At 34.2% G+C, this 14094-nt stretch overlaps 1 protein-coding gene across 1 annotated transcript; it reads left to right on the top strand.

Moving 5' to 3' along the window:
• Positions 1–340: 340 nt before the first annotated feature.
• LOC136061369 (uncharacterized) lies at positions 341–13131 on the top strand. The gene is given in 16 exon segments (XM_065760631.1): positions 341–508; positions 547–723; positions 823–874; positions 982–1089; positions 1963–2047; positions 2388–2442; positions 3327–3725; positions 6168–6227; positions 6508–6606; positions 6691–6801; positions 8515–8586; positions 8701–8817; positions 9902–10051; positions 11849–11949; positions 12666–12925; positions 12928–13131. Coding segments are annotated over 16 exon segments (1971 nt in total). The 5' UTR covers positions 341–445; the 3' UTR covers positions 12990–13131.
• Positions 13132–14094: the final 963 nt, after the last annotated feature.

The following is a 14094-nucleotide window of genomic DNA, read 5'->3' as shown; positions in this document are numbered from 1 at the left end:
GTTGTTGTTGAGAAAACGGTCTTGTAGTAGTAATGTAGAACCGTAGAATGTAGCCGATAATTGGATAGATCCCAACTATCAAATCACCTGAAATTTGTAACAATTCTATTATATCAAACAGTACCGCATATTTATGATCCAAAAAAAAACAAGAAGTACCGCATAAATCTCAGCCGTCAACATATGTCGATTCCAAAATATTAACGGTTCAGATCCCTTAAAAAAAAAAAAAAAACCAAACGAATATTTCTCTCTCTACAAGTTATCGTAAACTGAAACAACCCGAAACTACCCCTACACTCTCACATTTTCCTTCTCGGTCCCACCACCCTCCCTCTTTCAACCCGCGTTTTGTTTTTGCCTTCGCAACGAAGAAAAAAAAGGAAAATCCCTCTCTCTTTCTCTCTCACTCTCTCTCTATTTCTGTGTGCAAAATCCCTAAGCCATGCAAGAAACTGAGCTACACGATTTATCGGACGACGCCGATTACGCCGCCTCACAGCTACAAGTAACCAAAAAAAAATTTTTTTTTTTTTTTTTTTTCAGGGATCAGCGAGCATGATGCGAAGCGATAGTATTAGCAAACAGAGCTCGTCGAGCGATTCCGACGGCGCTGAAATCGTTTATTCGAAGGATAACGTTACAATTCACCCGACTCAGTTCGCGTCCGAGAGGATCGGTGGCCGGTTGAAGTTGATTAAGCAAGGCTCCTCTCTCTTTATGGTAATTTCAGTTTCAATTTCTGTTGGTTTTAGTTCATTCCCCTCAAGTTTCATTGATTTTGGAGCTTTTTTTTTTTTTTTCATTGCGTGTAATTTGTAGTCTTGGATTCCGTACAAAGGCCAAAGCTCCAATGCGAGGGTCTCTGAGAAAGGTTTTTAGCTTTAGATTTGTAATCTAATAATTTTTTCTTTTTCTTTTTGGTGAGATATAATTTGCTGAACTGAGTTCATTGTTGTGTGGTTTTGCTGTGTAATGTAGATAGGAATCTTTATACCATAAGGGCAGTTCCTTTTACGGAAGTTAGGTCCATTCGTCGCCACACCCCAGCGCTTGGCTGGCAGTACATTATCGTTGTTTTGTCGTCAGGTAAAGCAATCGGCTAGATTTTACTCGGTTAAGCATTTATTAATGTAGATTAACACTGCTTTTGAAGTTTTGCTGCCATATAAGTATTATTGGTTTTATGCTTAGGGTAGACAATTTATCTACTCGTAGTATGGATATGGCTCGATAATAAATGTAGGAGAATGGATATGTAATTATGAGCAAATATTTGTTCTACGCAATCAATGTGTTGTGTACTAGGGAAATACTCTTCTGACTCACTTTGTACACAATTAATGCATTGAAAATATTTGGCGAGTATAAACTTTCAAGTTTGAAATGGTTTTAATTTAATGATGGATGATGGCTTATTTTCTTGTTTTGATGGTTGCATACATACAAAATGTGCTGAATGAACATAGCCTCATTGCAAAAAGCAGCACAATTTATATTGTCAAGAAAGAAACAAAATATGCTAATGAGTTTCAAATGTTTAACCTGGACAAAAGAAATCTTAAGATCTTTGATTTCAAGACATCTCAAACAAAATATGCATATTGGTTTTTTTGATGTAGACGATGAAGCATTCAATTGCTTCACATTTCATTACTCTATTTAGCATGTAGAAAAATGTTTCAAATGGATTTTTCTTTTTTCTTTTTTCATTGTTGGGTCTGTTTTTATTTTTTACTTTTTAATAGTTCTACGTTTTAACGTCATGAGTTCTTGTGACAATTATGTTAGCTTCAATTTTCATGTCTTTTTTTTTTTTTTTTGGTTGAATTTTGCCACTATGATTTACTCTTAGGTTCCTCTATTTGGCTGGTTTGTCCTTTTGTAATTCAGTGTAACCGTGCACTTCTATGCTGTGACTGTCATGTATTTCTATAATGTGTAAATACAATTCTTTTGCAGGACTTGCTTTTCCTCCTCTTTACTTCTACAATGGAGGAGTCAAAGAGTTCCTTGCTACAATAAAGCAACATGTTTTTATTGTGAGGTTGGTTTATATGTGTTGCTTCTATTATTTTTAGTTTTTATAATATATGATTACTTGGTTTCATGCTATGCATGGAAATTCAATTTTGAGAATAAAATCTTGGAACAAATTCCAAAAATACATGCAAAGTTTGAAGAATCTTCCAGGTTTTTCTTTGAAGCCTTTAAAAACAAACAATGAGGAAGAATAAGATGTACAACTTGAAGAGGGGGCTTTTGTCAATATAAATTCTGGAATCATACTATGTTCATATTGTTTTTATTATCATCATTTTGTGTTTCTGGTGTGTTACAAATGTCATTATATTTGTGATTTCTAAGTTTCTTTGATTACTACCCAGGTCTTCTGAAGATGCAAATGCATTCCTTGTGAATGATTTTCAAAATCCTCTCCAGGTTCGCATATACTATCGACTTGTTTTGTTGGTTGGTATAATTACAACTATTTTTCTTCTTTAATTGATGCATAGCATTCCTCTCTGTCAAGTATGCTGGCACATGAGTATGTAAAAATTTTACATAGGAAAAAAAAGGGTTTTTGTTTGTTGCAAAATATCTTGCTGTTAAGATATGGTATATTTAATCATTTAACTATATACTTCTAACACTGCTCCTCACATGTGGGCCAAAACTACATTTTAATAAGTGAGGCCTAACATGTGGGAATTTAAATGAGAGGTAGAGTGGAGAAGACGAGAATCAAATTCAGGATCTCATACTTTGATACCATGTTAAATTACCTATTGTCCCAAAAGCTTAAGCTATTGGGATATGGTATATTTAATCATTTAACCATATACTTTTAACGTTGCTCCTCACGTGTGGGCCAAAACTACCTTTTAATAGGTGAGGAAACACTTGGGAATTTAAATGAGAGGTAGAGTGGAGGAGACAAAAATCAAATTCAAGATCTCATACTTTGATACCATGTTAAATTACCTATTGTCCCAAAAGCCTAAGTTATTGGGATAAGGTATATTTAATCATTTAACCATATACTTCTAACACTTGCTTTAGACTCGAATGGAGAAATACATAAATGTTCGCTTTGTTCACTCATTTTACATGAACATGTATCTTGGTCAACATAACATCGTTGAAGTTTGAAAGTTCGTCTCTTAGGGCTTAATTCCCTAATTGATGTATGTTTTTTGAAGTCTGACCTTCTATATAAGGTTTCTATTGTTTTGTGTGTGGCTTTGTCTTGATATGTTGTTTCCTTAATGATGGACTGTCAAACAGCAAACTGCTGCAATTTATCATATTTTTCTTTTACACAGAAAACTTTGTCTTCTTTGGAGCTGCCGAGGGCTGTTTCCGTTGCTATTGAGCCATCTACTTCCTTTTCAGCTGGTGAGTCCCCTTCAAATGAAAACCAGCAGAGAATTGATGGGGGCTTTCACAATGAAAGTTCTAGTATATCTCAATACAATGCGAAGCAAAGACAAAAGGTTCATGATCCTCGAGATCTTTCAATTCAAGTCTTGGAAAAATTCTCTCTTGTGACCAAATTTGCCCGGGAGACAACTTCACAACTGTTCCGTGAAAGTCATGGTAATGGATATGGTGCGATTGAGAGGAGAAACCATGACCAGTCTTACTTTGATTACCCTGAGAGGGTATCCAGTGTTAAAGAAAACGTTCCTGATGAAATCCCTGTACCCTCAGATCCTTTGGAGGTATCTTTTTCGATACCTTTTCATCTACTAAGATAAGATAAAACGCAGTTTCAGAAAAAATTGATGCCATGAATGTTGAGTTTTTGGATGAGCTCAATGATTTTTTTTTTTGATGAATTGAATGAAATATTATATCTTAGTATATCCTACATTTAGATGTTGATAAATTCTATTGTAAAATGTGAAGATGTGATATTTTCATTCTCCAATTCTTGAAATATGTATAACATCATTAGCATCAGATCAGTATTCTTCTCTGAAGCGGAATTTAGGTGCATCATCTTGCTTTATCCTCTCATATCTGTTTTATTTTCCATTGTATTATAATTTTAATAATCGCTTGTGGCATCTTTTATCTACTTATCTGTTATTTGACTGTTTTCTTTGTCCTTTTTCCCCTCCTGTTGAGAAAACTGAAATATGTCGGTAGTCCCTTTAGCTTTTGGGATCAAGTTAGTCTTTGGTTAAGCAGCCCACTTATATTAGCTAGAAATTGTTTGGCAAATTTTTAGACAAGGTAGTCAATCTGGGTCTGCTTAGTCTATGTTTCATAAATTACTGTATGTGATACTTATCAGTTGTTTTGGGCATATTAGAATGCTTGGCATTTCTCTGCTTTCTATGAGGTATCATGGAACCAACTGTCAGACAAGGGAAGCAGGAAAAGGGGAATTGCACTTGAGATGTACGCGTTAAGCTACCAAATAACCTTTGGCACATTTACTGATAAAAAAAAGAAAATAACTTTTGACACATTTGTTATTAAGCATTAGGAAATTCTGTTTTCATAAATATATGGTTCAAATCGAAGCCTTATTCTCATGGTTCTGCTTAAGCCTTTGTGTTATTTAGTTGAAAGAAGTGAACATCTATTCCAGGACCATCTCATTCAAGCATCTATCCTTGTTAAACAGAAAATTTCTTGTTTGAAACACAATCATGTTGAAGAAGCTGCTACCAATTTGGGAACTTTTGAGCTAATCAGTTGTAAGGAGGTATTGAAAGGAGCCTTCTGTTTAATTTAGTTTCTGGGTTTTCATTTCCTTTCTGTATTCTCTTCCCTTTTCAAATATGGTCCTTTGTTCACAAGGATTTCTAGTTTGTTTCAGACAGATGCTTTTGTAAGCCTTTGGTTATCCTGCAGTTGTTTTTGGTGTGAATTTTGTTTTTTGTTTTGTTTTTTTTTTTTTTTTTTTGGGTTTTGACACACAGTGCCATATCATATATGAAAACTAATCAGACCAACTATGACCCTTGATTCTTTATCTGTCAAGTTGGAACATCCACATATGCTGGAAAGATTTCTCAAGTTGGTGTGTAAAGTATTAAATTGTTACTCTGAATTGGTTATTCGTGATGGTCCTGGGATGTATTTCTACTTGGCTACTTTGTATTGACATGTTTACTATTTATGGGAAAGGAATAAGTTAATCAAGTAGCTTGTGGACTAGCTAGAGCTTGTTCGACAAGAAAATGAACCATGGGTGAACATGTAATCTAGTTTGGTGATAAATTTTAGCTTGGTTTGTGTTTGAAATAAAATAAAATGAACAATCTAGAACTTTTAATATTTGGTTCATCTCAACTTGTATACAGCCCTTGAGTTGAAGGCTTCCTGAGTCCAAACTTTAAATCAATCACACAAGCCAATAAAAATATGGTTTTGTTAGTGTGTGGTAAATAGATCATGTATAGTTTGGTAATGACCTCTGCTAACTATATAAACGCTGGTGATTAGGAGCTGAAATTTCTTGATTGTTTTAATTGCAGAATTCTGTCACATGTAGATGTCTCCTGAGTTAATTCTATCTTCAGTTTCCATTACATTTCATTTTGAATTTGAATACAGTTTGCGTTATCAATCATTGACACTTCCGACTTCTGTTCTATCCATTTTTTTCCCTTGTACAAAAACCTGATATGTTTCATGAGTTTCTGGATTTCCTTCACCCATTAATAAGGAATCGCCCATTAATAAGGAACCATACATGGACTCAAATATTAAATTCTAGAGGAAGAGGCAAACCATAAGGTGTGGTGTGCCTAGTTATTGCCTTTTCTGATGCAAACCCTAGGTGACTTGTTTGAGCATATTTTGCATTCTTGCAATTCAATATTTCCATATTCATAAAGTAATTGAAATGATACTGAAGATTGTAATTTAAATGTTCACAAGGTTATGAGTTTACTACGATTTTACCTATAGAAGAAAACCCCTACCGTGAGTGCCTGTACATGAATCCTACATGTTCACCTTTGTGCTACACCTAGTGCTAATTAGCATAATGGTGGAAATATAAGAGAACATCTGATCGTGAGATATTCAATCTAGATACATTCTTCTTGTTAAGATTTAGCAGATAAAACAAACTTTACGATGCAATTTTTACCTTGATGGCACAAAATTTCCACTTTGGCTTCTCAAATAAATTTTTTTGGCAGGTTGATAAATTGACACTGGTATGGGGAAAACCACGACAGCCACCTTTGGGGTCTGAAGAGGTAAGAGCTGGCCTGAAGCTAAGTTCTCCTTGAAAATTGCAATGACATTTCTATCAAGCACATCCCTTTCATGTTGTAAATTGTGAATTTCTACCCAAAAAAATAATTGCACTTATTTACCAAAGCACTTAACACATTTGTATCATAGCTGAACTGAACCTTCCAATCTAAGAAATTTTTTTGAGTGGCTCTGTATATGGTTTCTGTTCTTTTGAATAAAAGTACTTCTAGACATGGAGTGTAATGTTGTTGCTCAATTAAGATTTAATTGTTTTTGCAGTGGTTTACCTTCTTGGATTCTGAAGGAAGAATTGTGGATTCTAAAGCTTTAAGAAGGAGAGTTTTTTATGGGGGAGTCGAGCATGGATTACGGAAAGAGGTATGTATGTTATAGTATGTAAGGTGTGTAATTTTATTCTCAGTAGAATATGCATGTTCTCACAAATCTCAACAATGAACTTAGGTGTGGGCATTGTTGCTGGGATACCATTCGTTTGATTCAACATATGCAGAGAGAGAATATCTTAGGTCCATTAAAAAGTCAGAGTACGAGACCATAAAGATCCAGTGGCAGGTTTGTATCGAAGTCTAGTGTGTTCTCTATTACTTTTGCCATCCTTCTTGTCTCAGAGTTTAATTTGCATATACTTGCATGAGTGTGCATGCACATAGCACGCATGTATTATCCCTTGCATCAATGTTAAGTTTGGATATTTTTCATTTTGATTTTTCTGCCCCCCACCAAATCCTTCATTTTAATTGCTTTTATGGCATGTGCCGGTTTGGTGTATCTAAAATTGTACCTGTTCTTTTGCCACATATAACTGGAGGTAGAAACTGACCATGTTTAATGCATTGCCAATTTTAGTAATTTTGCCTCAATCTTTGAGAATCTGCTAATGCGAATTTTATTGTGATTACAACAGGAAAAAATTAAAATAAAGTAGTACCTTATTTTTTCTCTGCCATGATGGTTCTCAAGTAGATACTAATAAAACTACTAAACTAAGCCTTTCATGATGCAATGGAATAACCTTGAGTGCTTCATTAGCAGTGGTCTTTTGTTTATCTATTGTATCTCTAGATAACTTTCTGTGGAAGGAATGAACATTGTATTTCTAGATAACTTGCATATAATTGGCACTCATATTTTTTCTTCTTAGATGGTGGTTCAGGTTAGCAAGCCAAGCTAATTACTTAATGGGGAGATTGAAGCTCTATAATAATGAAGTCCTGTATAAGAGACAAGACTTGGTTGAGATGATAACTGATAGAATAATGGTTAAATGAAACTCACCATTCCTCATAGCTTAAACTATTGGGATAACTAGTAAGTTATCATGGTATCAGCACAAGTGGTCCTTAGTTCAAACTCAGTCTTTGTTTTACCTCCCATTTAAAAAAAATTAAAAATCTCAAGTTTTGGGCCTCACTTATTAAGTGGTAGTTTGGGCCCACATGTGAGAGGGAGTGTTGGAATAATGGTTAAATTCATTATTTCCTAATAACTTAAGCTTTTGGGATAATTGGTAATATATCAATGACCAATTGAATGAGATATGCGAGAATGGAATGTAGCTGTAGGGGTTAAGTTGATTTTATTACCCTTGGAGATGTATTAACTAGTCTTTGTTTGTAAAGCACTTCAATTATTTGAGTTAAAAATAAATGATGTCGGCCAGTAGGAATGCTTAACATGTATGGCAAGTGTGAGTTTTACTGTCTGGGGCCCAAGTGAGACATGCAATGGAGACAAGTCTGACCTGACTTCTGGATTGAGCTCAAGGAGCCTGGGGTTAATGGGCATCAATGGGCAAATTCTCTTAGAGAATTGTGTTGAAGGAAATGGATTCTGACATGGAATTTTTGGGTTTGTTCATTCTGTTAGTTTGATCATTTTTTTCTATTATTGCAAAGTGAGGTATAGATGCTTGGAAGTCATTATTTTGTTCCTTTAGTTTGTTAGGCTAAACAGTGTCAGTTTCATCTAAATTTGTGTAAATTGGTTCACAACACCTGGTATGGAGCCTATGAGTAGCATACTGATATGAACTATGCATGTCACAGTTTACACAAAGATTGCGACAGCAAGACCAAAAGTATAATATCATATATTTACTTTTTGCTCTTAGCTTGTGGTTTCCACTGCATTCTGTATACAGATGAAGATTGCCCTTGCCTCTCTTGAAATTAAGCTACTGTTATTACACTGAAACATTTTTTTATATCTCTCCTGATTATGGTTATGTCTGAGGATTGATATATGTATACATATTTTCCTCTGCAGAGCATCTCCCCAGAACAGGCAAAAAGATTTACAAAATTTAGGGAGAGAAAAGGCCTTATTGAGAAGGACGTGGTATGCATAAAACTATCAGTATTCTAGTTGTTTCTGAACTTATAAATTGAATTCAATAAATAAATATAATAATGCAAGTTTAGTTACCAAATGTATTTTTTATCTGTTTTTAAGGTAAGGACGGACAGATCGTTTTCTTTCTATGATGGGGATGATAATACAAATGTGAATCTATTACGTGATATTTTGTTAACTTACTCATTCTACAACTTTGATCTCGGTTACTGTCAGGTAATTATTTTTCATGAAATGTAGATTCTGCTGTTTGTCTGATATTAGTTTTGCAATATCCTTCAGTGATTGTTTTAGTTGGCATATCTTGGAAAGCACGCTTTCTATTTATATGCTTTTGCTTGTAATGACTTGCATGTTAGAATAAAACAGTTCATTTAAATGCAAAGATTTGAAATACTTCTTTACATATAACAGTTCAATGCACTATAGCGCTGCATTTGGTTATTTACTATATGTATGCATGTGGTGGCTACAATAAGTAGGGTATACACCTTGGGGATTCAAATCCGGACCCTTTCATAAGGGGAAGGTCTGAGGGTACCCTTGAGCTAAGAGGCTCAGTCTATGTATGCTTGTGTGTTGACTGCAAATAGAAACTTTTTTCTTTAACTGTTGTTAACGGGTTTAAGAAAAGATATATTTTTAAATTCTCAATGCAAATAGAAAATTTTGTTGCAATGATACTATGAAGCTGCATTTGGCTTTTTACTTTTTGTGTTGAGTGCACATAGAAACTTGTTGCTATAATTCTTATTATAGCTTGCATTCAAAAAAGGTTGGATTTCAAATTCTCAATGCAAATAGAAATTTTGTTGCAGTTATGCTATGAAGGTGCATTTGGCTATTCGCTTTGTGTTTGCATGTGAGCTTGATATTTGTTGGGTCTGTTTCCTCTCAGCTTAAGCTTTTGGGCTATTGATTATTCAATATGGTATCAGAGTCTAACTTGTTTGTTTGATGTTTCAGAGTTCACATGCATTTTTGACTCCCGAATAATATGTATTGCCAGCATTGATCATTGTTCTTTTTTACTTAGAATTAATAAATCTTCTTCTAGATAACAATTGTTGTTCTCAAGATTATAGTTTATTGACTCTTACTGGTACTTGTAAAGTTTATGAATGTTTAAGGTTAGTTATCTAATTGCTGAACTGATGTTATTGGATTCTTGGTCTATGAACCTTTCTTTTAGGTCCTGCATTGCTTCATATATTCCAGTGCATAGACAGAAGTTTTCTTCTCCTTGTTTGTGGATGGTCCTTAATTTGCATATTATACACATTTTTGTGCTGTCTTTCAGGGTATGAGTGATCTCCTGTCCCCAATATTGTTTGTAATGGAGGATGAGTCAGAATCATTTTGGTGTTTTGTTGCACTGATGGAACGCCTTGGACCCAATTTCAACCGTGATCAAAATGGCATGCACTCTCAACTTTTTGCATTGTGCAAGGTCTCTCTCTCTCTCTCTCTCTCCCCAGATTTAAACATATCCTTTTTTAATTTATATATTGGGGTGGGGGGGGGGGTTGTTTGTTGTTGATTGTATCTATTAAATAGTTTGGAGCTGTTGGTTGGAATTGGCATTTTTCCCCCTTTATTTTATTTTATTGTATTTTTCTATTTGGAGCTTGCTTGTTTCAACATTTAGAGTGGAACAGATGATACTTGCATTAATCTTAATGGCATGAAATTTTGCATGAGCCATGAGTTGTATTAGGCTTTTTTCTCATGCATCATGCCAAGCGATTAAGGATTTTTACTTAATGGTATTGTTTCATGAGCAACTATTTTAGTCATTTCTTCTATAAAAATTGATATTGGAAAAAACTGAAAAAAAAAAAAAATGAAGAAAGAAATCCGTTACATGTTGCAGTTTTGTTGTTTTTGAGAATAAAGGATTGTGGTACAGCCTTAGCAGACCCCATTTGTCTGGCGTCATTCACAAAGTATAATTGATAATCTGATCTTTTAATTGCCGATGAACTTTATAGTAAAAGGCTATTACTTTGATAGATTTAATTGAATTTGGTGTTTAATCTATTTTGATCTTTTGGTCTGTTACCTCTTGCTTGCTTTTCAATTTCTTCTTTATTGATATATTTGTGTGGTCTGATGAGGTTCCTATATGGCTTTTTGACTGCTGGATGGCACATTATGAAGCATTTATTCTGATGAGTGTCTCCAGCGTCCCTAGTGTTGTTAAAAGCGTTTAGCGCACTTAAGTGCAAAGGCCTCCTGGAGCCTAGGCACGAAGTGCAAGCACGCGCCTGATTGATGTGAAGCGCACATTTAAAAAAAAATAAAATAAAATTAATGATTAATACAACAATCAAGTGATCAATTAATCATATAAATTACAATAAAACATTTTATATAATTTATATAACATTTATATAATTCTATTGTGCTTTACAAAATATATGCAACCATTATATTTGATGGCCATTATTACAAAACATGGCTGAATCAAAATAGAAGTATAGAACCAAGAAGGCAAAGGCTAAAAAGTACTAGAATGTTAAGTAGTGTTATCTTCGTGAGAGTCTGATTTAGTGTTTGTTTGTGTGGTTGTGGTTAAAAGTTCAAAAATATCTAAAGAGATAGGCTTAGGTGTATGGTAGCCCACCACACTACTAGTTTTTATATATTAAATCAATGGCTTATATTGAACATATTGAGATCTAATGGCTAAAAATCAAATCAGGATTTTTTTTAAAAAAATTTACAAAAAGCTCAAAAAAGCGCACTTTGTGCATAATAAAAAAGCTCAAAAAAGCAAGCTTAAAGCGCGCTTTTGTGAGGGCGCTTCGCTTTAGAGGGAAAAAGCCCCAAGGGCTATGCGCTTTGCGCTTAAGTGCGCTTTTAACAACACTGCATCCCCCTTATGAACGTAAAGAAATGGAATCTTTGTCTCATGTCATTGAATATGATGGTCAGAGAAAGTCAATTTTCTTTCAGTAATTGCATGCTTATATTTTATATGCAAGGCATTGTTCTGGTTGGTGTGCTTTTTGTCTAAATCAGTATTCATGTCATTGAATATGAAACAGCATAACAAGCTTGTGAGAGTTACATGTGCAATAATTTGGAGTCAAACTTCAAATACTATATTTAAAAAAGTTAAATCAGTTTCTGGACGTATGAATGAACATTTGGTGCCTCAGTTGTAAGCTAGAAAATTGTTTTGCTAGCAGAGCAGTTGGTTCTGATTTTCTGTCCTAATGAATTCTCACTATCCTTGTGGCAGTTGGTGGAATTGTTAGACAGCCCATTGCATAACTATTTTAAGCAAAATGATTGCTTGAATTATTTCTTTTGCTTTCGCTGGATTCTAATACAGTTCAAGAGGTAAGCTCTTTAATTTACTCATTGATTTATTTATTCTTTGTTCCATATTTCTGTTAATTTGGGATACATGATCATTCAAGCATGTTGTCAATATTTTCTACAAGATTTATTTATACTGTTGTGCAAAATGACGGTGAAAATATGCTAAGGCATATGTTGGGAAATGAGACAGACATACAGTGTGCATACACACATGCACAGCCTATTTGATATTCCACTTTTGTTGAATGGACGAAGTTTAACTAAATTTTGGGTTTTTTTTTTTTTTTTTTTTTTAATGATGGTGGAAAGAGACAGGAGCAGGAAAGGGGACTTAATATTATGGAACGATTTAGTGGTGTGTGTTTTTATGACATTTGAGTTCTCTTTTCTACCTGTCATCTATACAACCAAGCAGAGTGGTATTGTGTCCTAGATTAAATTTCCTGGGGGTTCCTTTCTAAGGATTAAAATGTTTTGAATTTTTTAGAATCTCATCATTCCTGAGTATCATTGAGGCAAAATACATTTTTTGTAAACTATATTTTCACATCCAACATTGTAGCCATTAACATTTAGTCAACCACAATCATCTGGAATTTCAAAAAATTTCATTTCAATTACATTTAATTTTTCAATTTTTGTTGATACATCTCTTTAAGAAATATACTTAAACATGGTATCTGTCACTGTATTTGACATTTGCTTGCCTGATATAATATCTTCACTTTTTTTAGGGAATTTGAATATGAGAAAACAATGCGTTTGTGGGAGGTACTGTGGACACATTATTTGTCTGAGCACCTCCACCTGTACGTATGTGTTGCAATCTTGAAGCGATATCGTAATAAGATTATGGGAGAGCAGATGGACTTTGACCCGCTCTTGAAGTTCATCAATGAGCTGAGTGGTCGCATTGACCTTGATTCAATCCTCAGGGATGCAGAGGCTCTGTGCATATGTGCTGGTGAGAATGGTGCTGCTTGCATCCCTCCTGGAACCCACCTTCATTGCCTGTTGATGGTTTATTATTGTACACTCAACAAGATGACGTCTTGTAAATGTGGTCCCGATTCCGGACATGATGTATTTGTTCTCAAATCTATAGGAAGATACTTACAGCTGTTGTGCTTTGTAATTGCTGGTTTTTCAAAGCCTAGTTATTGAATCAATCAAATCAGTTTGCCATATCTTGCTATCAAATGCAACCAAAATCTCTTGGGCGGTGGGAATTATTTTCTGCTGCAATATAGATCTCCTTTATCTGACTTTTTTTTTTTATTATTATTTTGGTTTGAGAGAGGGAGAGAGAGTTGTTTGTTTGGGTAGGAAGGAATTGCCTTTCACTTCGAGTCTCTGGCTCTTTTTCCCAAAAAACTGAACAATTATTGACCCTTTTTCTTCTAAAAAATTGTATATATTTTCGGTCGGTGCTTGTCATCATGCAATATGCCATTTACTGATTTCGGGATCTATTCGGGTTTGATGCCATTTACTGATTTCGGGATCTGTTCTGAGTTTGGACTTAAGCAAGCCCCAAGCCTGTTTCTGACACCCATTGGCCATTGTGTCACCTCCTTTGAATGTAAAGGCAATAACTCTCCATTAGGTCTTGTCAGTCTTCCTATTTCAATATTCACAATCTACCAGTGTTTTTGTGTCTGTGCGTAAAGTAGGAAAAACACATTATATTTTAAAGGATTCTGTTAATGTGTGTACTTAGCACACGTTAAGTTAGCACATGTTAAGTTGCACATGTTAAGTTATTTATTTTTAGAAAGATTTTTTTTAAAATTGAAAAGGTTGTTAATATTTTTTTAATTAATTTTTTTTTTAAAATGGTTAATTACAGAGTACACATTAGTAAAATTCTATTTTAAATACATGAGTTATCCTCTTTGTATGGGATAGACTTTACACTTTTTCAGGATAGACTTTACACTTTTTCATAAGGTTAATCGTTTTTTTTTTTAAATTTTCTTTTTATGAATAAGATTGAAGTCCCCCCCCCCCCCCCCCCAAAAAAAACACACTAATATTCAAATTTTTTTACAATCGTGGCTCGTGGTAACATTTCGATAATTGTTATTAATAAATATAGTAATGTATTAACGGATACCTAAAGTTTTTATAAAAAAGAAAAAAAAGTAATTAATATTTTTACTT

The sequence above is a fragment of the Quercus suber genome, unplaced genomic scaffold (genome assembly GCF_002906115.3).
Source record: "Quercus suber isolate HL8 unplaced genomic scaffold, Cork oak 2.0 scaffold_375, whole genome shotgun sequence".
NCBI classification, from domain to species: Eukaryota; Viridiplantae; Streptophyta; class Magnoliopsida; order Fagales; family Fagaceae; genus Quercus; species Quercus suber.
This window is presented reverse-complemented; position numbering and strand designations above follow the sequence as displayed.